Source organism: Alternaria infectoria, assembly GCF_024043175.1.
Source record: "Alternaria infectoria strain BMP 0036 chromosome Unknown scaffold_3, whole genome shotgun sequence".
NCBI classification, from domain to species: Eukaryota; Fungi; Ascomycota; class Dothideomycetes; order Pleosporales; family Pleosporaceae; genus Alternaria; species Alternaria infectoria.
In genome coordinates, this window is record NW_026250692.1 from 1,181,545 (window position 1) to 1,205,655 (window position 24,111).

Below are 24,111 nucleotides of genomic sequence, written 5' to 3' on the forward strand. Positions count from 1 at the left end.
TGGAAGGCCTGCACACTGCCTACGTAGTGGGTTCTACCGCCCTCTCCGAATGGAGACGATGCAATAGCTGAAGGCAACTGAGCCTCGCCACGGTGTGGCCGTTGTTCTGAACAGCGAGTGATGGGTAGCGAAGGGTGATACTGCCGATGACTGGGCGAGCGTCGGGTGTGTCTTGCGTCTCGTCTGACAAACCACACCACAGCATGCCCTTTCAGACGGCCCTCCAACTCGCCTCGAGATTAGCGCGCCCGGGCATCATTCAGCCTATCATCCTATCTGCCAATCGATAATGATAGCTGCGAGACCCTGCCGGTTGAACTATGTTTTGAAACATCCATACAGCGTCGCGTCTCTCCCGCTCTTCGTGATGGTGATGACGCTGCGCGCTCCACTGAATATGTCACGCACGACAACGCCGTACCGCCCGCGGTGCCACCCTCCAGCATCACAGAAGCAACACCGGGCATGCTGATGTCGTTGTTGATTGAATGCTTTTGGACGCGCTGTGGCCGGCGTCAACGTTGCCCGCACACCACAAGACTCGCGACGCCTTCCTGCGATGCAGAAGCGTACGAGCGATGTGTCTCACGATGTCCACAACAACTCCACCAGCCACGCATGCCCAGAGGTGTAGGAATGTATCGCGTCAAGTCGCCCGACGCGAGGGTAGAAAAATGGTCCATTGCCACACCCATCGCGCAACACTGGAGCGAGAACTTGACATGCCGGGCTTACGCAGGAACGTAAGCCATGGTGCGAGAACAGGATCCCCGTTGAGCGTGATTTGCCCGCGAGCTGAAGGGCCTGGGATCCGCGCCCTCGCAGTGGTCGAAAACACGGCTATTCTTAATGGTGCGACATACTCGTGTGCAGCTCTCTGCAAGTCGCCACCGATACCATTCTTCTTCGAAGGGTGTAAAGAAATTCGGTTGGTGGGATGCATGGTCATATAGCTGCACATGCGGCCTTAATCCATCTCGCAAGTGTGTTTCAGGTGTTGGGCTGCCACTTCGGCTACCACTCGTGCAGCGACCGATTGTGGTGGTGTACCAGACAAAGCAACAAGCTGCTCTATCTAGGTATCGATAGTAGACGCAGTTGGCTGGCTATGACGCGGATGAAGTGGATGCCTCACCATTTACACTTCCGCCGCGGTATGAGTTATGCATGTTGGTGCCTCGTATAAGATTCGGCACAAATAGAAACGAGCTATCGAATGCTGCGGGTGCAAAGTTATGAAGCCGCCGGCGAGGCCTAAGTGGCTTACTCGTAAAAGCGGCGTGTCTTTCGCGTGACAAGCGTTGGTCGACTCGAACAGGCCCGATGGCATCCGCCTGGCCGTCATCCCCCACATTGACTGCAGAGCTTATTGATCGAGAATAGCGTCTACTGCAGGTACAATGCAGGAACAAACGGTAAGTGAGACCCCGTACAACATGCGGGCTTATCGTGACTCCAGGAAAAGATTTCGTGGGATTTTCGCGCCGTCTGCTCGCCCTACCACTGTCGTCATGCTCACTGCTTCATGTCAAGACGATGCAATTTCTAGAAGGCCACATCAGCGGGGCTCCCTTACGACTCAACAGGGTCCTGATGCGACTCAAGTTGAAGAAGGGCTCTTCCGTGGTGTGGGCCGTGTCAGTTAGCGTGTGCGGCGTGGTCATGCCATAGCTTCGGCGCCGGGGAACGACGCATGGCTTCCATAGCACAACTCCACTCGACTCTCTCTCCACTTCTTCAGCCTTGTCATTGGCCGAGACTCACGAGGCCCTGATCTTCGTCCTCTCGAAGGAAGTTTTCCAGCCTGGCGGGGTTGGGGCTTCCATCCCGCTCGCCCATGATTTGACTATCGCGATGGTGTGTCCTTTGACTCGCTAGCACGTCTATCGGAAGTACAGCCATGTGTGCCGGCTTGACCAACACCAGAGCTAGTCGACCGTGCCACTCAGGTTCCTGCGTTTGTTCCGTCATGCCGCGGGTCAATGTTACTTTTACGCGTTAGAAACGAAGTGTGGCTTCCGAAACCATTGAGGGCATGACTACACAGCGTGAATAGTTGCAAGGTGTCTCTGCTGGTAGGATGCGCACCAGGTGCCTCCCTGAAGGCTTGACAAATCTGACGTACCGTCCCCAAGGCACCGATACCGGGAACGTCGTCTTCTGGAATTGTGAAACTCATCAAAGGTCGCCATTGCCGAAGAGGCAATGACAACGGCTATGTCACCCCGATAAGGCAGCTGGCAGATCGCTGAGCCCACCGCGTCGGGGTCTCAAGCACGGTCAGACATGCTTCTAACGAAATTCGCGTTATGCTCAAGCAGGGTCAAGCTCGTCTGTAATCTCCCGAGAGCCCGCACGACTGGTCCCTGACCCTGTGGCTTCTGGAATTCTTCCCCACACTGATGCTCGGTGCTTGCTGCTGAATGCATGTGGATGTGCTATGCGGTGTGCTGGTCCAGCCAGGGCAACCCTTCCTGCGAGACACCGCCTTGACATTGTTGAGGCCAGTGTCTGATGCGAAAGGCATCGGTTGGACATGTGTCTCGTCTAGTCGAGACGGCAAGTGGGAATTCCCAAAGGTCCGCGTTCTGGAGCCGTCGTGGCTATTGCCGAAGCAGCTGGCCTGAGAGCAGGCGGTCGAGGTCGCACCGCTACGGGCTGGATCTCACCATCAGCCCGACACACGTGGGATTCTATCGACAATATCGGCATACGATAAGCCCGCGGTGAAACGACCGTGAATGTGGTTAGCACCAGGTCCCGGGTGGATAAGACCCGTGTTATTCAATGTTGTTAAGTTTCGAAAGCTTCCATTCATCGCAAATCACTCGGCACGTCGCGCCTTGGCTGGTCATCGAAATCTCTGCAGACCGTCCTCTGGCCATGACACGAGACCTCGACAGGCGACATCTCCCCAAGTCGGCGAGACAAGACCATAAGTGCTCATGGCACCAGGGTCTCGCAACGCTGCGGGACAAACCGACCATGGACGGCTAGTGACTGTGCTCCCCAACGTATGGAAAGTCGCCGATCGAGCGCAGATCTTGGGCATACGGGCGCGTCGGCACGACGATCGCAATTGAAAGTGACGCGCGTGAAGTTGTACATGCTCGATAGTTCTCCTCGACCAGAGGATGGGGCGTAGACGAGCAGGTAATTGTCATGAACATGTGAACCTGACGTACTACAGTAGCTTATTGACGTAAACTTTGCAGGACCGGTAAATTCAGAGTCGTAAAGACAGCGAGCAAGTTGGCAGCCGTAGCGTCCCCGCGGCTGCAAGCAACCTGGTATTCACCGATCATGTTGACTACTGACTGACTGAGCACTCGACGTCGCTATCAGCCGCCGTACGGGCCGACTGACTCTGTTCACATGTACAGCCAAAAGCGAGCGGCGCCGCGGTAGAGCAAAGGAAACCCGGGTCGAGAACTCGAGAGCACGAGGCACGCACGCCGCAGTGTCCGACCGAACATGTCCTCCTACGCTCTGACGCCGAAAGTTCCTCCATGGCCTCCATCCCGCGCCAATGCCGAGGCACCGCATGAATCCAGACGCACGGCGCTTTGTTTCGCGGCATCCTCAGGCAAAAAGCCATCTTCTGGAAACATACGAAATGCAAACCGCATGAACAGAGACGACGAGAATAGGGCATTCCCTGCGCCCTCGTGGCCACGGCCCATCCATCTCATACAGGATCCTCGCTGAAACATGGCAGATCTCAACGGCGAATGATCTGAAGCAGCGACAGCGGCTGTGTCGAAGTCGCCATACGTCCCTGGCACTGTGCCCGTCTCACAGGCCTGCGCGTGCTCTCCAATCTGCGAAACACCCAGGTGTCATCCAACGGTCGCGTCGAGCTTCCGCGACAGCGCCGCAGCAACCGCGCAATACTTCCGAACAGGAACGTGAAACAGGCCTCAGAAGTAGTGATGTTGTAATCAGTCGCAGCCTAGGCCACGTATTACTCTTCCTATCAATTATTCAAATGATTCATCAGCGGCCATGGAGAGAAGAGGTCGCTCGAGCGCGCGGCGAAAAGTCTTTTGAGGTTCCTCGGGCCCGCCGAAGCTTAGCCGGTGTCACGTGCCGGTCGGAGAAACGCGCGCGCCGACGCGCTAGTGCGGCGGCCATAAAAACTTCGCACCTCTGCGTACTGCTTCTGCTCCTCGCGGCGCAGGACGATAGTCCGTTTCCCCGGTTGCTTGAGGGTCATATTCCATGTCCCTTCATGTGTCGTCGACCTGCCAGAGAGAACATATTGCATCATCTATCATATACACTTTGTGGGGGCGCCTGTTTCTAGTGGCGCCTTCACTGGAAAAAGGTAGAACATACTTTCGTGACTCGCAGCCTTTGCTGCACCAGTACGCTCAAGTCGAGGCCCTATGCCTTCTGAGCAGCACTGAACGCGCAGATGTCTTGCTTGTGGCTTTGCAGTGACTCGATTCATCTCTGAGCAAGCATCCATCATTCGTCGTTCCGAAGCTGGACTAGCGCTATATCTACAGCAGTGAACCTCCCGGCGTCAAGTTGTCTGCAAATTGAGCGGCGCCGTTTTGTTGCACTCCGAAATATATGCTTCATGACGCGAGTAGTCATTTTGACGTTATGGTCGTGGACTGTGTACCTAGGTATGTCTGGAGCTGGAAGCTCCCAAGGTGAATTATATGAAGACTACGGCGAACACACGTCGTGGCGAGTTTAATCTATATCCGTTCCCCAATATGCTTTGCAACTTGTTAACACGCCATCGACGTGAATGAATCTGGTCTGAGAATATTCGCTTCTCCCGATATTGTCGTGCGGCGTTGATAGAGTTGCGCCGTGGCAAATCCGCATTATAGCCCTGTTGAACAGCATCAAGACCAGTGCAATTTGGCCAGGAGTACCACAACATGCTCACAGGCAATTGATCATAGTCAGACGATAGAAAGGCAGTCCAATGAATAAGGGTAAAATTCTTTTTGCCATCGGATGTCGTGGAAATAAACACATGTCGATTTGCTCGTTATTACGCGCATTTCACACGTGCGCTAAAGGCCCAAAAATTAATTCCTCAACTATGCAACCATTCTCCAAGATACCAAAGTTGTCTTCGTTTGCATGCCCTCTCATTACGTCAGTACGACTTTGTTTGAGGGCCAACGGTTCAAAATCACTCTGCCGTTGAGTATCGTTGCGGTCACGTACCGGTGATCTCGTCAACACCATCTCTTCATATGTCCACGGAAGAAACATCATGACTTCACCCACAGCAGTATATCAACACTACTGTGACATTTATCAATAGCGATCAAGAGTGATAGAAAAGAAGACTCGTTCATTCATTAGATCACCCCATGAAATGGCTAACACACAACTACGGGTACAACACTATATCATACACGGAACATCCAACTCCACCCTCTTCCACCCTAAGCAGCCTGTGTCTGCGTCTGCGTCTGCGTCTGACTAGCAGGCTGTTGCGTCCCGAGCAACCTTTGAAGGTCACCTAGACCAGCTCCAGCCCTCTTCTTCCTCTGCTTCCCGCCCTCTTTCTCCGCAAACGCCAAGCCCATCAACTTCCTCTTCTCCTCTTGAATACCCAACACCCGCTCCTCTACACTACCTTCGACTACCAGACGGAAGACCTTCGTCTCGCGCTTCTGCCCTAGTCGATGCACACGGTCCACGGCTTGATCTTCAATGGCAGGCGCCCACCACGAGTCCGCCAGAACGACTTGGTTTGCGGCAACGAGGTTCAAGCCGACACTGCATACGGCGAGTGAGGCGAGCATGATGGTCGTTTTTGGATCGGAGTCTAGCGCTTCAAGGGCGACGTCGCGTTGTGTGGCGGACATGGAGCCGTCTATGCGTACATACTTCAGGCCGTAGAGGGTGAGGTGTGGCTCTAGGAGATCGAGGAAAGAAGTCCATTGGCTGAAGATGATGGTCTTGTTTGTGGGGTCGTTGGCGGATGCCCGGAGAATGTCGAGAAGTGCCTCGACTTTGGTACTGGTGTTCTTCTCGAGAGATTGCCTGTCGGCGATCTGGTCCTGTGTCAACGACGCAGGAGCAGCGCCGGACAGTTCCTTTGCGGGTTTCACTGTGGTAGTTGCGATGGAATCCAAGTCTGCACGGCACATGGGGCACTTGTGTTGGGTTTCGATGACGCGTTCTAGACAGGGAGTGCAGAAGACGTGAGCGCATTTGGTGATGACGGGCTCTTTGTATACGTCCAAGCAGATCGGACAGTCTTCCTGCGATTCGATGGAGAGTTGGAGCATCTTCTGGAGCGCGGCCTTGTTCTCTTCTGTAAGATCGACAACACCTTCTGCTTCGAGCTGCTTCATGATGGAGTCGAGGCGCTCTTCACCCACGAGCTGCCAGTGGTTGCAAACTTGTCGCATTCGGAGCAGTACCTCAAGGAGATGGCGGTAAGTATCCCCGGCGTTCTTCTTCCCGATATTGTGCTTGTAGACGTCCAGCGTACCCTTAGCCTGAGCCTCCAAGGCATCGTACTTCTCCTGTTCATGCGGATGTAGCTTGATCTTATGCACGTATTCGGACAGCTCAGGTAGTCGTAGGTCAATGAATGACATCTCCTTCTTGCGACGCAAACAGATACCTGACATCAGCTGCTGGAGCACCTTGTGGCCTTGGACGTCGCCTTGCATGACTGGACGCATGATGGCACTGTGGAAGATTTCGAAAGAGTCAAGACCACCCGAAAGACGTAGGAAACGGACTTGAGAGTAGAGATCCTTGAGATTGTTGATGATTGGAGTGCCAGTAAGCGTCCAGCGGGACTGCGCGATCAAATTGGTGATGGCGATTGTCTTCTTGGCTTTCGGGTTCCTTATGCCATGGCCCTCATCGAGGATGACTCGGCGCCACTTGATAGAGAAGGGTCCGGATCGTCGTGGAACAGTAGGCTTCGTCTGCGAGTACCAGTCAGAAGCAACAGACTCGTAAGTGCTGATCACGACATCGTAGTTTTCGATCGACTTGGGTGTGATGGGTTCCTTCCTTTGACCGTGCCAGAACATAACACGAAGAGCATGTTCGGGCTTGACATGCTTCTTCATCTGAGTGCTCCAGTTGCTCATCACCGATACGGGAGCAAGGATCAGCGTGGCACCGGATGAATCGTCTGCGCGGAGGTTCAGTGCACGATCCGCCAGAATGAGCGAGATGGTCTGAATAGTCTTTCCCAGGCCCATGTCATCGGCCAGGATACCCCCAGAAGCTAGTGTTGGATTCTTGATCGAGAAGCTCGTTGCTACGTTCGTGAAGGCGTTCTGGTCGCGAGTGTGTCGTCGCCATAGTTGGACCACTTCTTTGGTGTTCGGTGCTGGTAGTCTGGGGCTTTCCTTGTCGAGCATCCATTGCAGGCCTTGTAGCTGGAAGGGGTGCAGCTCAGTAAGAAGAGCGTCGGGTTGGGGCGCTTGTGGCATTTTCGCCTGCCGAATGTTAGTGGTAGATACTGGAGTCGCACGTGCGCATCACTTACCAGGTCTTCTTCCTTGACGCCGTACTCTTCCACCATCTCCTCGACATTTCTTGGGTTGAAGCGTAGGCTTCCGCCGATGATGTCCTCCATACTAGGCCCTGGCACGAGACCTGGTCCCTGTGAAGAGCTAGCAGCAAATTCGCCCATGCTACTCTCGGGTGCCTGGCTACCCGCAACACCCACGACTGCAGCGCCCTTCTTTTTGGCCTCTTTGGCGGCTTGCTTGGCTACACGCTCGCGTTCCTTCGCAGCCGCCTTCGCAGCCGCAGCTTCTTTGCGCTGTTGGTCTGAAGCATGTCCGATAGGAAGTCCGTCGCGTCGCATTCGTGTCATGAGCTGTTGCTTCACGGCTGGGTCATTAGTGCCGTATAGCTTCAGCTGCATAGGGCAATCATATTCGCCCTTCTCCCCTGTGAGCTGCGCCTCGATAAGCAGACTGCGCTCGTCCATGTATTTGGCCAACTTGGATGCGGGTCCTCGTGGAAGGTGTCCGATCTGTGCACCTTGTACGTTGCTCACTTTGATCGCATTACTGTCAAACCTATTGTGGGGTTCGCGACTCAAAACCACCATCTCGCCATTCGTTGCGTATCCGTTGTAGAATCGCAAGCCCACAACCTTGTCGTCCTTGATGCCATATAGTATGTAGTCGTACTGCTGCTGGTTGTATGCTTGCGTCGCATCCGGGACTTCCTGAGAGGCGTCGTCTTCATCGTCTTCGTCGATAAAGATGGCGTCTGCTTGCGACGAGCCAGATGTAGTGCGTTGCGCTTGGTTGTACGATGTACGAGCTTGCTTGGGTGCGCGGTGCGGGCTCGAAGAGTAGGCGGGCGCATCGTCGTCTCCTGTGAGGTCAATGGCCTCGTAGGCGCGTCGTTTAGGAGGCATTGCGCGTCGAACAATAGGTGCTGGGAGATACGAGAGATGAATTGCGCGACGGCGGGGAAGGCTTTATGACGTTTGTCGCACGAGCGTGTTCGCGAAATTTCGCGACCGTTGGACGGGGGGAGGAGACGATAAGGGGATAAGGGTTTCAGGTACCTGGCACGCTAAGGCGCGGAAGCAGGTGACATCACAGACAGGGGTTGCCAGGCACGCTCCGATTGCGGTTTGGTCAAGGAGATGAGGAGACGCAAATCGCAATCAACGGTCGAGTTACTCTCCAGATATACCTGTGAGGATACAGTGTCTTTGTCTCGGACGCCCAAGACATGCGCTCAATTGGCAAACAAAGCGACCAGTCGTTTCTTGTAGCGGTGCGCAACATGAGACGAGAAAACGACGAAGCGCATCGGCATCTTTTGCTGTAAAGAAACCGTCTATTCGATACATCGTGAGCGAAGGGACTTTTCAGACGATTGGAGAACTTAATCCACTGCCAGATGCTCATCGTGACTCTGCTGGTTGTTACATGATGCGTTCATTATTGTAAGATTCCGTGCCTTAAGCTACTTCCCTAGACGTCCCCCTCCCATTACACCCTTCTACCCTAATTTGATATCACGTATGCCATGGGCAAGCACTTTCGACCCATAGGTCTCAGCCGACACTGCCGTCCCGCATCAGCCCATGTCTCATCAGAATTGTACAAACAGCGGCGGGAACAAGAAGAGGATGAACTGCACAATTGGCGGGATAGAGCCCAGAATGCCCCTGCACAGCTTCGCCAGTCGCACGCTGCCGTTCTCCTGCTCCGCTTCGTAGTATCCGCAAACGATGCTGCCGATGAGCCAGAGCAACAGCAAGGTCAGCATGATGGCGTACCAGGCGGCGTGCAAATGGTACGGATTGGTGCCCCATGACTCCCAGAGGCTGCGGAGGTTGTAGTAGATGATGCTGCGCAGTGGGACGCCATCGTATTGCAGTTTGTAGATTGTCTTCCATTTCGCCAACTGTACAGAGAAGCGAGTCAGCCACCTTGTCGGCAACAAATGAAGGATGCAACGTCTTGGGCGATGCAGAGCGAGCGACGACGCTTTGGCGATGAGCCTCTGTGAGCTCGACATACTCTGCCCCTGGCCTTTTCCTCTGCCAACGCACGCTCATACGCTTCTGCCGTCTCGGCTTCTGCCTTCTCGCGCGCCTCGGCCAGAAAGTCTTCGATGTCGAGGATGAGGTATTTGGCGATGACGTCACGCTGCTTCTTGATCAAGGCGTCTTTGGCCGCCAGCTCTTCCGCGACGGGCATTGCGGGGCTGGTAAGCGTGTTGCTCTTGTGGGTGCGATAGTGAAGGCTGTGGTGGAGGGGTTGAAGCGGAAGAGGTAATGCAGCAGACGACCTCTTGTCTGTTCGGGCAAGCTCTGGCAACGGCGTATCTGCTATCTGCTGACGTGGGAGAAAGCGCGAGTGGATTGTTGCTGGGGAAAGTGCATCTGGAAATGCGTCCAGTGCAGGAGCTGCTGCGATGGATGTCCTATGACCACCAGTCACGCCTGCCTCATCTGAGGAATCAATCATGCTCCAATGCACACACTTGGTTCGCCTGCAGGCCTCCTTGTAGTCTACATCGGCGACTGCATGTCAGTGAGCCCCAGCTACATTGTGGTGTCTTAGTATTGTTCATCGCACATGGCTTCTGGTGCTAGAGTGGTAGTTCAGATTCCCGGAAGGGGCACCCTTATTCGCAGGCGGATACGGGTGCCACACCAAGGACTTTGGGCGTACTATCGTGCGACTGGAGGGCTACACAAATGGGAAGCGTGGAGAGGGCGTCTGATGCATGTGCAAATGGCTTGCTATTGTTCTGCGAACACGGTTGAAAAGAGCATGGCAACCGTTGGTTTTCTGCCAAGCAGCGGACATAAGCTCGCACCCCACTATGGCCTTCAACTTCATTCGCGCCTGGCTCGAGACCATCTTCCTGTCGCCATATCGCCTGCTGCGCGCATTGCTACCTACGAGCGCACACCCCACCAACCCCAAGGCAAAAGGCGTCAGGGAAAGAATGCCGAAATACTACCACGACGACGAGGCATGGGCGGACATTGAGCCACTTCCCCAGGATGACGGCGGCCTGCATCCGCTCGCTGCCATCGCATACACGGAGGAGTACAGCGAGGCCATGGGCTACCTGCGCGCCGTCATGGCAAAGAACGAGTTCAGCGAGCGGGTGCTCGGCCTCACGGAGCACATCATCAGCATGAACCCCGCGCACTACACTGTCTGGTACGTCGTATGCTCGGTCAAGTTGCGGAGTTTCGGAGGAGACACTGCCTACCAGCAGTCGCACAGGGAGCTCTCCAACAACCATCCTGCTAACCCCCCGCAGGCTCTACCGCGCCAAAACCATCTCTGAGATTGGTCGATCACTGAAGGATGAAATCGCATGGCTCAACCCGACCGCACTGAAGCACCTCAAGAACTACCAGATCTGGCACCACCGACACACCATCATCGACGAGCTCGGCTCATGCGAGGGCGAACCAGAGTTCATAAACTCCATGTTGGAATTGGACTCCAAGAACTACCATGTGTGGAGTTACAGGCAATGGCTGGTCAAGCGCTTCGATCTCTTTGACAAGCCCGAAGAGCTCGAGTGGACACACAGCATGATCGAGGAAGATGTGCGCAACAACTCTGCCTGGAACCATCGCTACTACCTAGTCGTTGGCGGTAGAGAGGAGAAGCCAAGCGCAGATCTTGTGACTCGGGAGATAGAGTATGTCTGTTATCGCCCCAAGCTGCTCGACGATACTAACCCCATAGGTACACCAAAGCAGCCATCCGGAAAGCGCCCCAGAACCAGAGCCCATGGAACTATGTCTTGGGTATCATTCGCGCAGCGGAACTTCCCAAGTCTACCCTCAAGGACTTCGCGGGTGAATTCGCTGATGTGCAGAGGCCAGACGACGTCCACTCAAGCCACGCTCTTGATCTCCTAGCCGACATCTATGCGGAAGAAGAGAACAGCAAAGAAAATGCGGAGAAAGCCCTGGAGCTGTTGGCGACAAAGTACGATCCGATTCGAGCAAACTACTGGAACTTTAGGAAAGGCCTCCTCGATCAACCAAAGGTTGCTGCGTAAACCCCATGGTTAGCGTAAACTTGAGAAGCATTACAGAGATACCCAACTAGCGTTTTCAACATGGTCTGCGGATCCGCATGATCTGTTCCGACGTCCGCATGCAGTTTTCGTTCTGGGGAAGCCCTGTCTGAAACGTCGATAGCTATCGCAGGAAAGTTGCATCGTGATGGGAGCATGGACGCGTCTTCCACTCATGTGCGAGAGTTTTCCTTTCCGTCGGGGATCGCTCGCGCCAATCCCGCAGCCGTCATGTCATCCTAACATCAGCCTCCCAGCCAACCCCGTCTTCACCGTCTCGCCGAGTTGTTATCGGCTCCGGGCCTTCTGGACTCATCACCCGCATAGACAACTGATGCGCGTCCTCTGATAGGCAAGGCCGCGCCAAGTCCACCACTGTTTGGAGGCGGCAAACCCTGGCAGAAAATGGTCCCGCCGTTGATAACCGCTTCTGGAAATCCAAACCCTGGCCCAAGCTGCTGCGTACCGGTCTCATGCTTGTGTCATTTTGCAGTCGCAGCGTGGTCACTTGTTCCTTATCGAGAATCTATAGGGTAATTTATGCACTTTATAGGGTAATCGATACAACACATCGTGGATTCGGTGTGCCACAGTGCTGCCTTTACCCCTCTGGCTCCATGACCTGGACACTAGGGTTGCGGGTGCTTGCGGAGCGATAAGCCATCATGGTAGAGATAAAGGAGTGGCTCTTGTACCCTTAGACTGCGACCAAACAAAGCGTTTCTGAACACCAAACATCAAGCTCTTCGTCTACTTCTCATCTTACACTTGCTTCTAATACAATTCTGTGATACCCCAATCCTTTCCCTACTTTCATCATGGCCGTCAAGGAGTGCTACATCGACGAGGCGCCCCAGCAAAACCCATGGGTTCAGACTCCGCTGAGAGAGTCGTACGCGCTGTCTGAAGCAGCGGGATGGTACGGTCACACTCCCTCTCACCTTAGCCCCTCTCCTCGCTTTCACGTCACAACATGGCCCCATCTTCAAGAAAAGGGAATTCTAAATCGTAGAAGCAGAATATTTCTCAAGCTGGAAAATCTCCAACCTTCTGGATCATTCAAGTCACGGTAAGCATCAATCCCTTCAGCTGCTACTCAATAACGTACTGATTCGTCTACCAGAGGAATCGGCAACTACATCCTCCGTCGTCTCGCAGAACTCCCAGAAGGCTCGCGCCCTCACATATTCGCATCCAGCGGTGGCAATGCAGGTCTCGCTGCCGTCCACTCTGCTCGCGCTCTCAACTTACCGTGCACTGTCGTTGTACCCACCGCCACAGCACCTTTGATGGTTGCCAAACTACGAGCAGCGGGCGCGTACGAGGTTATCCAATACGGTGCAGCTTGGAAAGATGCAGACACATATCTCAAGGAGCATGTAATGCCCTACGTATGGTCCTCTCCAGGTATACAATTTGACTGAGACACTGACGCATCCATCAGGCACAAACTTCGACCATCTACTGCCCACCCTTTGATCACCCAGACATCTGGCAAGGCAACAGCACCTGCATGGACGAGGTCGCGGCTCAACTCCCAGGCGAGCCAGATGTACTGATCTGCTCTGTCGGCGGCGGCGGCCTAATCAACGGTATCTGCCAGTCTATGGATAAACACCAAATGAGTAAGACAACCATCCTCGCCATGGAGACTGCTGGCGCCGAGAGTCTCAACGCAGCGCTGCAAGCCAAGGAACTCATAACGCTACCCAAGATCACATCACAAGCAACAAGTCTAGGCTGCGCCCGCGTAACAGACGCAACCTTCAAATACGCTCAGCGAGGCAACGTTCGAAGCATCGTTCTACCCGACGCAGAAGCAGCAATGGGCTGCTGGCGCCTCGCAGACGACGAGCGCATCATGGTAGAGCTCGCCTGCGGTATTAACGTCGCTCTCTGCTATGACGGACGACTCGAGAAGGCCCTCGGCCGCCCAGTTCGCCCAGAAGACAAGGTCGTCATTGTGCTTTGTGGCGGTAGCAACGTCACGAGCAAGATGTTGTGTGATTGGAGGAACGAGTACGCGTACATTGAAGAAGAGACTGAGGCTAGGAGGCGCAAGAGCGATTCTGCGCTTGGTAGCGAGACACAGAGTGAGACGGGCAGTGTGAAGGATGTCGATATGGGAATGGGCAATGTCCCAAGTGAGTACAGTAAGCCTCTGGTGATTGAGGGTATTGAGGTTGGCTGCGTAGAGTGCTCATAGGAGTAACTTCTTTTCCCTTTCCTTTTTCACGAATCTCCTTGCGCTCAGCCTTATACACTGAGGCGCTTCCTTGATAGCGTTTAATGGCAAAAACTTCACGTTCAATCTCCATGCGTTCACTCACCATTCATTTTTCGTGGGGCTTGGTGTTGCCTTAGCTGCTGGGCTATGTCTGCTACCTCTGGAGAAGGTTTTTTGGCAAGGCACCAGGGCATCACGATGCGTCGTCTCTCTCGTTGCTTTCACTCTTAACATGTTCTGAGTTCACACTGCTACTAGCGTCAGATACTGTCACTGGTCTGACTTGCCTTGCGCGACAAGGCTTTTACAAAAAAGGTAACCTGCTCATGATGTCATAAGGCAAAAGCGAAGGATGTAAGAGGTGAATTGCTTTGTTCAGTCGTCAGGAGCGCTCAGAACAAGGCCTGTATAGTCTAGAGCGCTGTTCTATCTTGTAACGCTTTGTCTTACACGCCCGTACTGTGACTCGAAATACGATGTTTGACTTCATTCAAGAGTATTGTATGCATTGTCGATCTGGTGCGCGCGTATTCTCTCACCCCACATCACGTCTCCGCTACCCTTCTTGCGTAACCACTGCTCACTACCTTATCGACTACGTCCACACCGTAACATTAGACGTGCCCTCCCGTTAGTCACCGAAAGCGAGGTCATAAACATTCAAAGCTCATTTCGCCATGGCTAACCCGCGAACAGTCATTAACCCATTTACCAAGAATGAACACCGCATGCGACGAAACACGAGGGGTACGAAATGGGTCACAGCTGGCCCTTTGACGGTAGTCAAACAGGACCTTGACACTGAGCAGCGGCCAACACAGCCCAACCATTACAAGTTCAGTTTACTCAGCGACTCAAATGACGGGCCCACCGAGACGCGTGTGTCGTCATCGATAAGACACGAGACAAAACCACCATCACTATCTTCAAAGCCTTCTGCAACCAATACGAAGGTATCATACCAGGAAAGCCCTGTAGTAGCACCAAGACTTCTCGACTTCTCGAAGCTTGAACAGACCTGGAAGATGTCAGACTCGGCCGTCCTTCCTCGCTGTTCAGCGTCAACAGTACGGCCTGAGCAAGGAACAAAGCGCATGCGGAAGAACCAGATTTTGGATAAACCATCTGATGCTGATGAAGCTACAATCCGGAAGCAAAAACGTGAACAGAAGCAAGTTATTTCTGGTCCGACTCATTGGTACCGCACAGCTAAGAACATCTACACTGCAGGCCCAAAGGGTGAGGGACAGAAGGTTTGGGAAGCGTACCAGCAGAAACTTGGCCATAAGAAAGCTGGTATTGAACCCTCTGATATGAAGCCTCCCGAAACAATGGCGAAGGTGAAGATCGAAAGGCGACCGCCTTGTCCTCTTCCACCCCCAACAAGTCCTGATGGAGTTCTCTTCCCACCGCTGCGGCCGCGGACGTCTCATACTAATAACAGTAACAAAGTGAACATACCCGATAGGCCAGATGCGCGGAGAGATTCTGGCTTCTCGAGCTCAATCTATGGACCACCGATAGCCGCTGAAAGAACAGTTGGATCAATAGTTGATGTGAGCAACGCTCACCCTCCCTTCCCAAGAACAGACACAGCACCGAAGGTACGAAGAGCTAAAGACGTGCCATTCGTAAATCTCCGACAGCCCGCTAAGAAAGAAGAGTCCAACTCATGGTGGAAACATTCGCCTTCCAGAGCACCTCAATCTTTGAAGTCCAAGATCTCACGTCCTGTCCCACTAATAGAACCAATCCAAGATACCACAGTCAATGTAACTGTAGAACGTGGTGGAATTGGCGGACCTACAGCTGAACTTCCCCTTCCCGTAACCCGCACTGACGTTCCCTTTTCCCAGCCGTCTTACGTCCATGAGAAGACTAAAGAGACTAGCCGACCCTCACCTCGAGCTTTTCATCTCCCTGTGTTACATCTAAGTGCTGCTAAGAGCAAACGCAACGGTCGAGGGAAAGCAAACGTATATGCGAACGACGACGCTCACTCGACACACTGGCACGACAAGGTCGTAGGACCAACGTTGAAGACTGGTAAGTCGTTGAAGCAAACTGCTATGCAGACTCTAGACAGCGTACACTCAGGGAGAAAGAAGACACTTTCGGATATTAGCTTTGCGTGCCAGGGTAGGGTAGACGATGGGCTGGACAGGTATCAGGTCAGTGAACAAAACTCGTCAAGCGACGATGAAGAGGACATGTATCCTGAACCGTTGTTCTATGGTAAGATGTTAGACAGAGATAAGAAGTTATCTGAACCTTAACTTGGGGCTTTGAAGGACTAATAAGGCACTCCTTCGCATCACATTTTTCGTGGAAGACTTTATGACGCTTCCATTGTACTATTTTCTATTTATTCATCTTCTGATCATCTCACTGTGGATAGCTTTTGAGCAAGCGTCAAGACGCGCTTGTATTCATATGATAGAACATTCCTCCTTCACTTGTATTATCCACACCTCTCACACCGAGGCAGCCCTTCAACTCGTATCCCCGTGAAAGACCATTACGCAGCCCGACATTGATGAGACGCGGGAATACCATTCGGACACCTGGCATGGCACTACACTACTCGCATGATCACTTCTCCAAAAGCCGCAATACTCCCCGACCCAATCGTAGCCCCAGCGCGGTGGCTGGGTCGATGGCGAGCGTGTTGAAGGCCATAGTTGTGCGTGTGTGGTGTACTTAAGAAGCAGCACCTATAGCAGTTACCTTTTTATTGCTTTCTCTCCCCTTTAACTTATACTTATGTGCAATTCTATCTCTTAGTTCTATTTACTTTATCTTATAGTACTATAATAACGTAAAGTAAAATAAGCTACTTATAACTTCTATAATATTAATAACCTTAATAAAAAGATACTCTTATAAATAAGAGAAATCGCAAGTATAATACACTGCTGTAGCCCCAGCGCTCTGATCATAAATCTGAACCTTGGCGCGCCAGGTATTCTCTAGATCAAGGTAGTAATACTGCACATCCCTATCCATTTGCTGGTAGTCTGAATCAGTGTTGAGCAGACATATGTCTTGCGAGTCGCTGAAGCAGTCAACAAAGTCGAGACCGCCGTTGGTAAAGTACGTCCTCGTACGTTTTGCGCTTGTCAAGTATACTTGCGGCCATAGAGCGACAAACTTTACATGCTATGCATCCTTTGCCTTGCCCAGCGAAATATCGGAATCTACATGTGTTCTGATGCCATTCAACTCCGACAACGCAGCAATGAGATCCTTCTGCGGCCCACCTAGATGCTCCAACACCTTCACTAGATTCTCTGTCTTAGGAATGAGCTTGTTTTGCCCTATTTTGATGAAAGAAGCGAGTGGTTTGAAAGCAGTTGCTGCTATCTCCTCGAGCAGGTAGTGTTGGTGATCCAGCGGTGTGGTGGACGAGCTGGACATATTGAGGAAGCTTGAAGTCGAGCCTGCTTCGCTTTCTTCGCTACGCGCGATCTGCTGTTTGGCAAGTCGATCGCGATCAACTACCGCATAAGTGATTGTAGCCTTGAGTCCTAGCGGCATTTCTTCGGTGCACACCACCCCATCTGGCTGGCTACACAGGGTCGCTTTGTATTCCGACCCATGCTGCCCAACGAGAAAATTGGACACGTTTGACATGGAACTCGGCTGGATGCGGATCGTGGCAGATGAGTGTGGCCAGAATATCTGAGATAGCACAGAATGATTGTGCAGGATCTGGAGAATGTCATCGGCGTTGAGACCGTCTGGGAGCGGGTATGTGCTTTTGCTGCCTGTTTTGGTAGAATACAAGACTTGCCACTTGTCAGATATCCACTGAATATACCTGCCAGTTGCTGGCGAAGGCACACGTACAAGATGCCATTATACGAGATTTGTCTCTCTGAACTTGAATACCAGCAATGTGTCGCCTCTTCAGTAACGGAGAGGAGGATGTTGATGGAATCAGGCTGTTGACCCCAAGGTAGCAGCGGTCGTGCCTTTGGCTCCGGAGGATGACGTTGTTTGCAAACCGGGGTGGTGGAGAAGCTTCTAAAGAAATGCTTGAACGGCAACCGCGGCAGCGGAGAAGTTTCGGAAGCAATGCCTGAACGGTAATGACGGCACTGGCCTTGTAGTGTATTCAATAGCCTTGCATCATCACCTCTGTACCAACTCAAGCCCTATGCAAACATCTAGTGATAGTGATGTACACGTGTATGACGCAGAAGCTGTTCACACTGCTTGGAAATGGACTAAAGTATGAAGGAGCGTGGGAAGCTTACTTAGGACTGAGTCTCGTATTCTTAGGCAGATGTGGAACGGCGTCGCGTGCTGCAGTCTCTAAATAGTTGCATGCAGAACTAAATGTGAAGGATGCCGGTATCAGATGGCTGTATTGACTACTAGAGTGAGATATTCTGACATTGCACAGTCCATCCGAGCTGGAGGCGGAGGATTATAGAGTTGCTCGCACAGGCCACGTGCTGCCAGAGTTTTTGGAAGGCTAAAAGAGGGTAAAATAGTTTCGAAACGGGTTGCCTGACCGTTTTGGCCCCGGCTGATCACCCGCCGTGCATCCGGCGGAGAACGGATGGTCCCAGTGTAGTAAATTATGGGCATGGGAACGAGGATATGCATGAGATGGGGTATTATTAGGGTGGTGAAGATGGGAGGATGGTAAGATTTAGCATGATGGAGGAGGAGTGGCAAATGCAGGCGCCTGCAGGCTGGGACGAGGAACACGATGAAGCGACTGGAGATGGGACAAGTTTTGGGCTGTGTCGATTGCGAAGATTGCAGAGCTTTAGCCCGGGGTTGTACTCGTGATGTTCATGGAAGGGCGTTGGTGTCTTGACTACGAGTGAGCCGAGACCGATAACTGCGAACTTCATCAGCATCGTCTGCATAGTGGGACGGGCCCTGGGGCGTAGGTGATGAGGCACGGGCGGGAACAGGCGCAACTCATGGCAGTCTCCATCCTCCCGTCAACTCACGCGACGGCCCACTGACCAAAACCAACGTGGCCTCATGAGAGATGCGAACGCGCCACTGCTAAGAAGGATGTTTCCCTATTAGCAGCCTGGCGCATCATTGCCATGGTCTCGCACTACCCCACGATGCAGCCATGGACGAAAATAACCGTGCAGCAAGAAACGAAACAAAACTACCTCAAGGCAGCTAGAGGGCCGACGATATCCAGGTAAATATCATGGTCGGAGGCTAGTGAGTCGATCCGAGGGGAATTAGCATGCGTTGTGCCTGGTCGTGCAGCAGACCCTGGGCGCACAATGCAGCAGCGCTCACATCACGACAGCGGCATTGATAGCTGCTTACAGCCAAGGCTTCTTGGATTGATCCAGATGGGCTGCTGATGAAGTGCGAGCGGGCGTGCGGATCCTTTATTCGAGTCGTTGAAGGCGGATCGGAGACACGCAGGTGCCGTGGTGTCGTGCTGCTGTCTTGTCGGGACTCGATGTCGCCCTTGGACTCGACGAGAGGTGGGCCGCTATCAGAGCGGGGCGGCGCCTTCCCTCTCGTCTTGGAGGCTCCTTCCCGCCGCCATTGGTCGTCTGAGTTTGCTGCGCGCTTCCCGCACGCTTAATCCGCCCTAGCGCCCACTCTGCGTGATGCACAGGCCCTGCACCCTTCAACCACTCACCGGCGACAACCACCATGTCGCGTTTTGCAGGCGTCAAACGTCTTGCATTCATTGGACGTCAGCCACTTAATGCCCTGCCGACCGCGACGCCAGCTCGCTGGACAGAGTTCGCTCCCGAGGGCACGAGGCGTGGGCATGGCTTTGTTCCTCGTTTTACCTATACCTCGGACGGCCCTCACAACGTCTGGAGGCGCAAGAGCAGACACGCACAACTGACCCATCCAACGGCCCTGCGAGGAAAACTGCCATTGCCACGCTGACTGACGGCATAAGCACCCTGTCAGATTTGCCCTTAAACCAAGCTCTTCGCGCTGCAGTGTCCAGGTCTGGATGCGCGTCGTTTGCAAATCGTCTATCGACTTCATCCGGGCGTCTATTTCTGGGCCACCACTCCCCTCCTCGCTCTGCGCGCCATTGGCATCCAGCTCGTCTCCCCACCCAGCCTATCAGACGCCCACCTGCAGTACTCCCAGCAGCCTTCCTCTAGGCGCCATACATTTAGAACGTTGTAAGTACCCGCCCGCTTTCCCATCGCAACCTTCTCCACCTGCTACCATCCGTGCTCCCCACTATCCAATCCTCGACCCTTCCCTCCTCGAAGCGCCCTGAGCCTAAAAGCCCAGCGCTTCGCCCATTGCTAGACCTCGTCTTTTCTCCAGCAGGTCTCTTATTGTAATACGTCGTGCGTCTTTTATCATTTGTCTCTCTTACCCTCTTGCGACTGGTCTAAGCTGGCCTGGATTTTGGTCGTCGTCGTCCTGTCTTACATTTCTACCTCTCTCTCCCTTCTCCACTACATGAAAGCCTCCAGCTTCCTCGAGTGAACCTTGGATTCTCTTAGAATGGCCGCCAACGATAAGAAGATTACTCAGATCACGATTGAACGACGAAGCTCCAAAGACTCCCTCGACGTCAGGACTCCACGCGCAGCACGCTTCGCCGAAGCAACATCAGTCTACTCGCCGGTTGATCCTCCTCGGTCGCCCATCGAGTACCCAACCAACCACTACAAGCCGCAACCCCAGATCGCAGACACAGGCTTCGGCTACATGCAATCCGTCGAGATGGAAGAAACCGATCGGAGGTACCTTCCTCCACCAACCCCCAAAACCCCACTCAAGAGTGCATTGAAGTCGCCTGGCGCTCCGCCCCGGACGCCGGCCGGCGCAATGTCAATCATGAGCCCTACCTTCCGGGAAGAGCATCAGCTTGAGAAGCGGGAAGCCATGACCGACAAGGAGCAAGCAAAGGATTTGGTAAGTCTTCAGTCAGTCTTTCAGTCACATGCAGTTGCTAATAATGCATAGAAAATCAAGGTTCGCGTTCGACTAGCAAAGATCTTCCTACGGGGCATCAACTTTGCCTGCTCGCTCATCGTCCTTGCCATGGTCGCCAGTGCCTTTGCCATCTTCAACGCCACAAAGAACCTCGCACCAAGGAACAACCTTCCACCATGGGCCGACAACACCAAGGTCTGGCCTCAGATTCTTCTGCTGTCCATCGCCTGCGTCTCCCTCGTCATGTCTATCTTTGTCATCATCGCCTACTGGAGAGGAGGTCACCATCGAGCTGAAAAGGTTGCGGCATACTACACTGTCTTTGCTGTTGGATTCTTCATCTTTAGCATCGTCATGTGGGGTGTTGGTGCAGCCGTATTCAACCAAAGCAAAGCGCAGAACAACAACAAAGACATGTGGGGTTGGTCCTGCGTTGACAACAAGCGACGACATCTCTTCGAGGACGATATCGCCTATGGCCTTGTCTGCCGTCTTCAGGTAAGCACACTCTTCATGGTGGCAACGGAAAATGAATACTAACGCTTCATCAGAACTGGGCTCTCGTTTGCTGCATCATCGAAGTCGTAATCGAAGTTCTAGTCATTGCCATCTACGGCATCGTCTTCTACCGCTTCTGGTCTAAGCGCAAGCTCCGCAAGTCCATGGCCATGCGCGACCGTGCCCGTTCCGATCTCTACCTCGCCCAGCTTCGCTCGCAATCCGCACCCAACACCCCTGGCTTTGGTCCCATGTCTCCCCGCTCCGGCGGCTGGCGCCCACCTCCAGGTCACCCAATGTACGTTGACCCGCACTCTGCCGCTGAGGCTGGCGAGAGCGACAAGGTCCAATACGCCTACGCTCGCGAGATTGCTCAGCCCCAACCATTCACTCTCCAGGCACCGCCTATCAAGGTCACTGGTGCCACACCCAAAATCGAGCAAGATGGCTTCGACTCTGCACCCGCACGGACAGGCACCGTATCCCCACCACTGCCATCTCCAGGCTTCCAAGAAAGGAGGAACGAGCATGTTGCTGCTGCGCCGGGTGAACAGCAGTACGCTGCTGTTCCCATCCCCGGTGCTTACACACCGCTAGCATCGCCCTCATACCCACCCCCACAACAGCAACAACCCACAGGCTTTGACTTTGGCTCTTCGGTGACGGGTCAGCGATAAAGCCGTTGAGTTTGCTGCTTGAACGTGGGTTGTACTGTGGATTTAGCGCGCATCGTCACCTCTCCTTTCTCTTCTCAATCAATCTGGAATCTGGTTGCATGGTTTTCGCACAACGATATCAGGAAATGTACATTCTTCCACCCCTTTGAAGCGAGGCTTCGGCCGGGCTTTGTTTTTTCCTTTGTCTGTCTCTCCGTCTATCGCTAATCGGTGTTCTGGGATTGGGAATGTTTTTAAGATACCTTTAAAGTAAGAACGCCTCCTTACTACGCCTCTCGTTGTACATGACATGAGGGATGGGGGGTTGCTGCAGCAGAATGGAGCAGAGTCAGATCTATTGTGATCTTTGAGAATGCCAGATGAAATACAAAGATCTTACCTTTCAAAACTTGACTTTCCGAATGCTTACGTTATATTGATAAATGTTGTGTCCACACTGCTGCGATCATCTGCAACACTCGGCGAATTCCTTCGTAGAAAATCGCTGCCAACGCGACGCACATAGCGCATGACCATCGAACCACTCTGTCATTCAACCCCAAACACTGCAAAACCACGCCTCACAGTCAATGTCAGCGACTACGCCACGCACACAACCCGAGCGTCTCGCCAAACTACTCCACCGTGACCCACGGCCGCAGGAGAGGTCTACGGGGCGCTCGCAGCCGCCCGGCCTGCTTTGCCGCAGGCACAGCGCGTGGACTGGCAATTGCGTAATCCGGTGGCTGAGCGTGAGGTGAAGTAGACTGACGGGAGAAATGAGGGTGGTCATTGATGGGTGGTCATTGATGTAGACGGGAGTATTATGGCTGATATATATGGTGGTGCTTGTGTTATTTTGACTTCACAGTCTAATGTCCTCTTGGGAGCTATATGCATGTTCCTGAATGAACGGTCCGTGTATATCAAAGAAATTCAGATGTACAACAACAAGGTTTTCGTGAGACCGCGTTGAATGTTCAAGTCATAGCCCCCGTGTGCGCGCCTCTTGCAGGCTTGGGCGACGCGGATGCCCCGCGACGTTCTTGGTGGCGTGGATTCCGTATCGCACCTACTGTATATCCACGCGAGGATAAGCAAGTATGACGGCAGGTTTGGATCGCGTAGTTAGTCGTCCTCAAATCTGCATTACGTGAGATGCGTGTCTAGACGTCTCAACCTTACAGTCATTCACACTTGTCCCGCACAGGCATGTAGATCAAGTGTGATGACATTCGAGTATCTTGGGGTGCTAGTCGATCCTGTCATGTCAGTGCAACAACAGAACAGACACATCACATGCGACGACATCGAGCAGAGATGATCATACAATGGTTATGCGGAACATTCACCCAAGTGAAGCCTCCATTGTGTTTGTGATCGTAGACCCGCTCGTTAGAGACGAGGTCGCTCCATTGATAGGCCGCAAGTTCAATGCTTGCTCTTTTGTAAGATACATTCCAGGACTCCGTAGGACCGAACCCCCCGAGACCGAAAATGCTGGTGATCGTGCAAAATCTTCATTTCGTTCCTTTCCCCCAAACCGACGATACGTTTATCGGACGATACCCTCGAATCGGTTCTTGTACCACTTGACAGTCTCCTGTTGGTTGACCTTGTGGGAGGAGCCGATCTTGCTCTGGCACCGCCTGCGCTTGGCGACGCGCTCACCGGGGCGGGTCATGCAGACGTAGAAGTCCATACCGTAGATACTGCTCCAGTCAGCCAATGTCTCCCTCGCTCAGGATCCAGATTCCACATACCCGATGCTGGGGTCGTACTTGATACCCAAGTCGATGTGCTCGCTGATACCGAAACCGAAGTTGCCAGACTCCGAGAAGTTGCGCTTGCGGAGCTCGTACTCCTTGACCTTGAGACCACGCTCGAGGATCTCCTCGGCCTTGGGGCCACGGACGGTGACGTGGACAGCGATCTTTTCGTTCCTTCGGATACCGAAAGTGCGGACGGTGTAGCGGGCCTTGGAGTAGACGGGGGTTTGACCGGACAGCTGCTCGAGCACCTTGGCGGCACGAGTGAGACGATCACCAGACTCGCCGACGGAGATGTTGAGGACGAGCTTCTGGATGCGGAGCTCCCGCATGGGGTTGGAGGCCTTGGAGTCGGACTGTCATGGCTGTTAGTTTGCGCAGAGCAACTGGCGGTCGAGGATCGATGCGTACCATGGTGATGACTGCGGAGGTTAGTAGTCGATGGGTGGGCTGTCGTGTCGCTGGTGTTGGAGTCGCAATTCTCAAGGCATTTTTGAGCGGAGGTGGCTTA

General features: G+C 53.4%; 7 protein-coding genes across 7 annotated transcripts; 4 read left to right on the forward strand and 3 right to left on the reverse strand.

Annotated features, from left to right (window-relative positions):
* Positions 1–5,417: 5,417 nt before the first annotated feature.
* Positions 5,418–8,383, reverse strand: J4E92_002616 (uncharacterized protein; the record flags this gene model as incomplete). Its single annotated transcript, XM_051494019.1, has 2 exons — positions 5,418–7,445; positions 7,496–8,383. The coding sequence occupies 2 exons, from the start codon at positions 8,381–8,383 to the stop codon at positions 5,418–5,420; spliced, it is 2,916 nt and encodes a 971-aa protein (XP_051355698.1).
* A 689-nt stretch (positions 8,384–9,072) lies between these two features.
* J4E92_002617 (uncharacterized protein) lies at positions 9,073–9,683 on the reverse strand (the record flags this gene model as incomplete). The annotated part of the gene is made up of 2 exons (XM_051494020.1): positions 9,073–9,387; positions 9,504–9,683. The coding sequence occupies 2 exons, from the start codon at positions 9,681–9,683 to the stop codon at positions 9,073–9,075; spliced, it is 495 nt and encodes a 164-aa protein (XP_051355699.1).
* A 631-nt stretch (positions 9,684–10,314) lies between these two features.
* Positions 10,315–11,520, forward strand: J4E92_002618 (uncharacterized protein; the record flags this gene model as incomplete). Its single annotated transcript, XM_051494021.1, has 3 exons — positions 10,315–10,661; positions 10,765–11,154; positions 11,202–11,520. 3 exons carry the CDS (start codon positions 10,315–10,317, stop codon positions 11,518–11,520), a joined length of 1,056 nt encoding a protein of 351 aa, XP_051355700.1.
* Positions 11,521–12,356: 836 nt separating this feature from the next.
* On the forward strand, positions 12,357–13,744 carry J4E92_002619 (uncharacterized protein; the record flags this gene model as incomplete). The annotated part of the gene is made up of 4 exons (XM_051494022.1): positions 12,357–12,457; positions 12,554–12,607; positions 12,662–12,929; positions 12,983–13,744. 4 exons carry the CDS (start codon positions 12,357–12,359, stop codon positions 13,742–13,744), a joined length of 1,185 nt encoding a protein of 394 aa, XP_051355701.1.
* A 698-nt stretch (positions 13,745–14,442) lies between these two features.
* J4E92_002620 (uncharacterized protein) lies at positions 14,443–15,595 on the forward strand (the record flags this gene model as incomplete). The annotated part of the gene is made up of 2 exons (XM_051494023.1): positions 14,443–15,105; positions 15,548–15,595. The coding sequence occupies 2 exons, from the start codon at positions 14,443–14,445 to the stop codon at positions 15,593–15,595; spliced, it is 711 nt and encodes a 236-aa protein (XP_051355702.1).
* Positions 15,596–20,242: 4,647 nt separating this feature from the next.
* Positions 20,243–21,852, forward strand: J4E92_002621 (uncharacterized protein; the record flags this gene model as incomplete). The annotated part of the gene is made up of 3 exons (XM_051494024.1): positions 20,243–20,656; positions 20,708–21,175; positions 21,229–21,852. 3 exons carry the CDS (start codon positions 20,243–20,245, stop codon positions 21,850–21,852), a joined length of 1,506 nt encoding a protein of 501 aa, XP_051355703.1.
* Positions 21,853–23,386: 1,534 nt separating this feature from the next.
* RPL11 (60S ribosomal protein L11) lies at positions 23,387–24,014 on the reverse strand (the record flags this gene model as incomplete). Its single annotated transcript, XM_051494025.1, has 3 exons — positions 23,387–23,543; positions 23,595–23,956; positions 24,012–24,014. The coding sequence occupies 3 exons, from the start codon at positions 24,012–24,014 to the stop codon at positions 23,387–23,389; spliced, it is 522 nt and encodes a 173-aa protein (XP_051355704.1).
* Between the last annotated feature and the right edge of the window lie 97 nt (positions 24,015–24,111).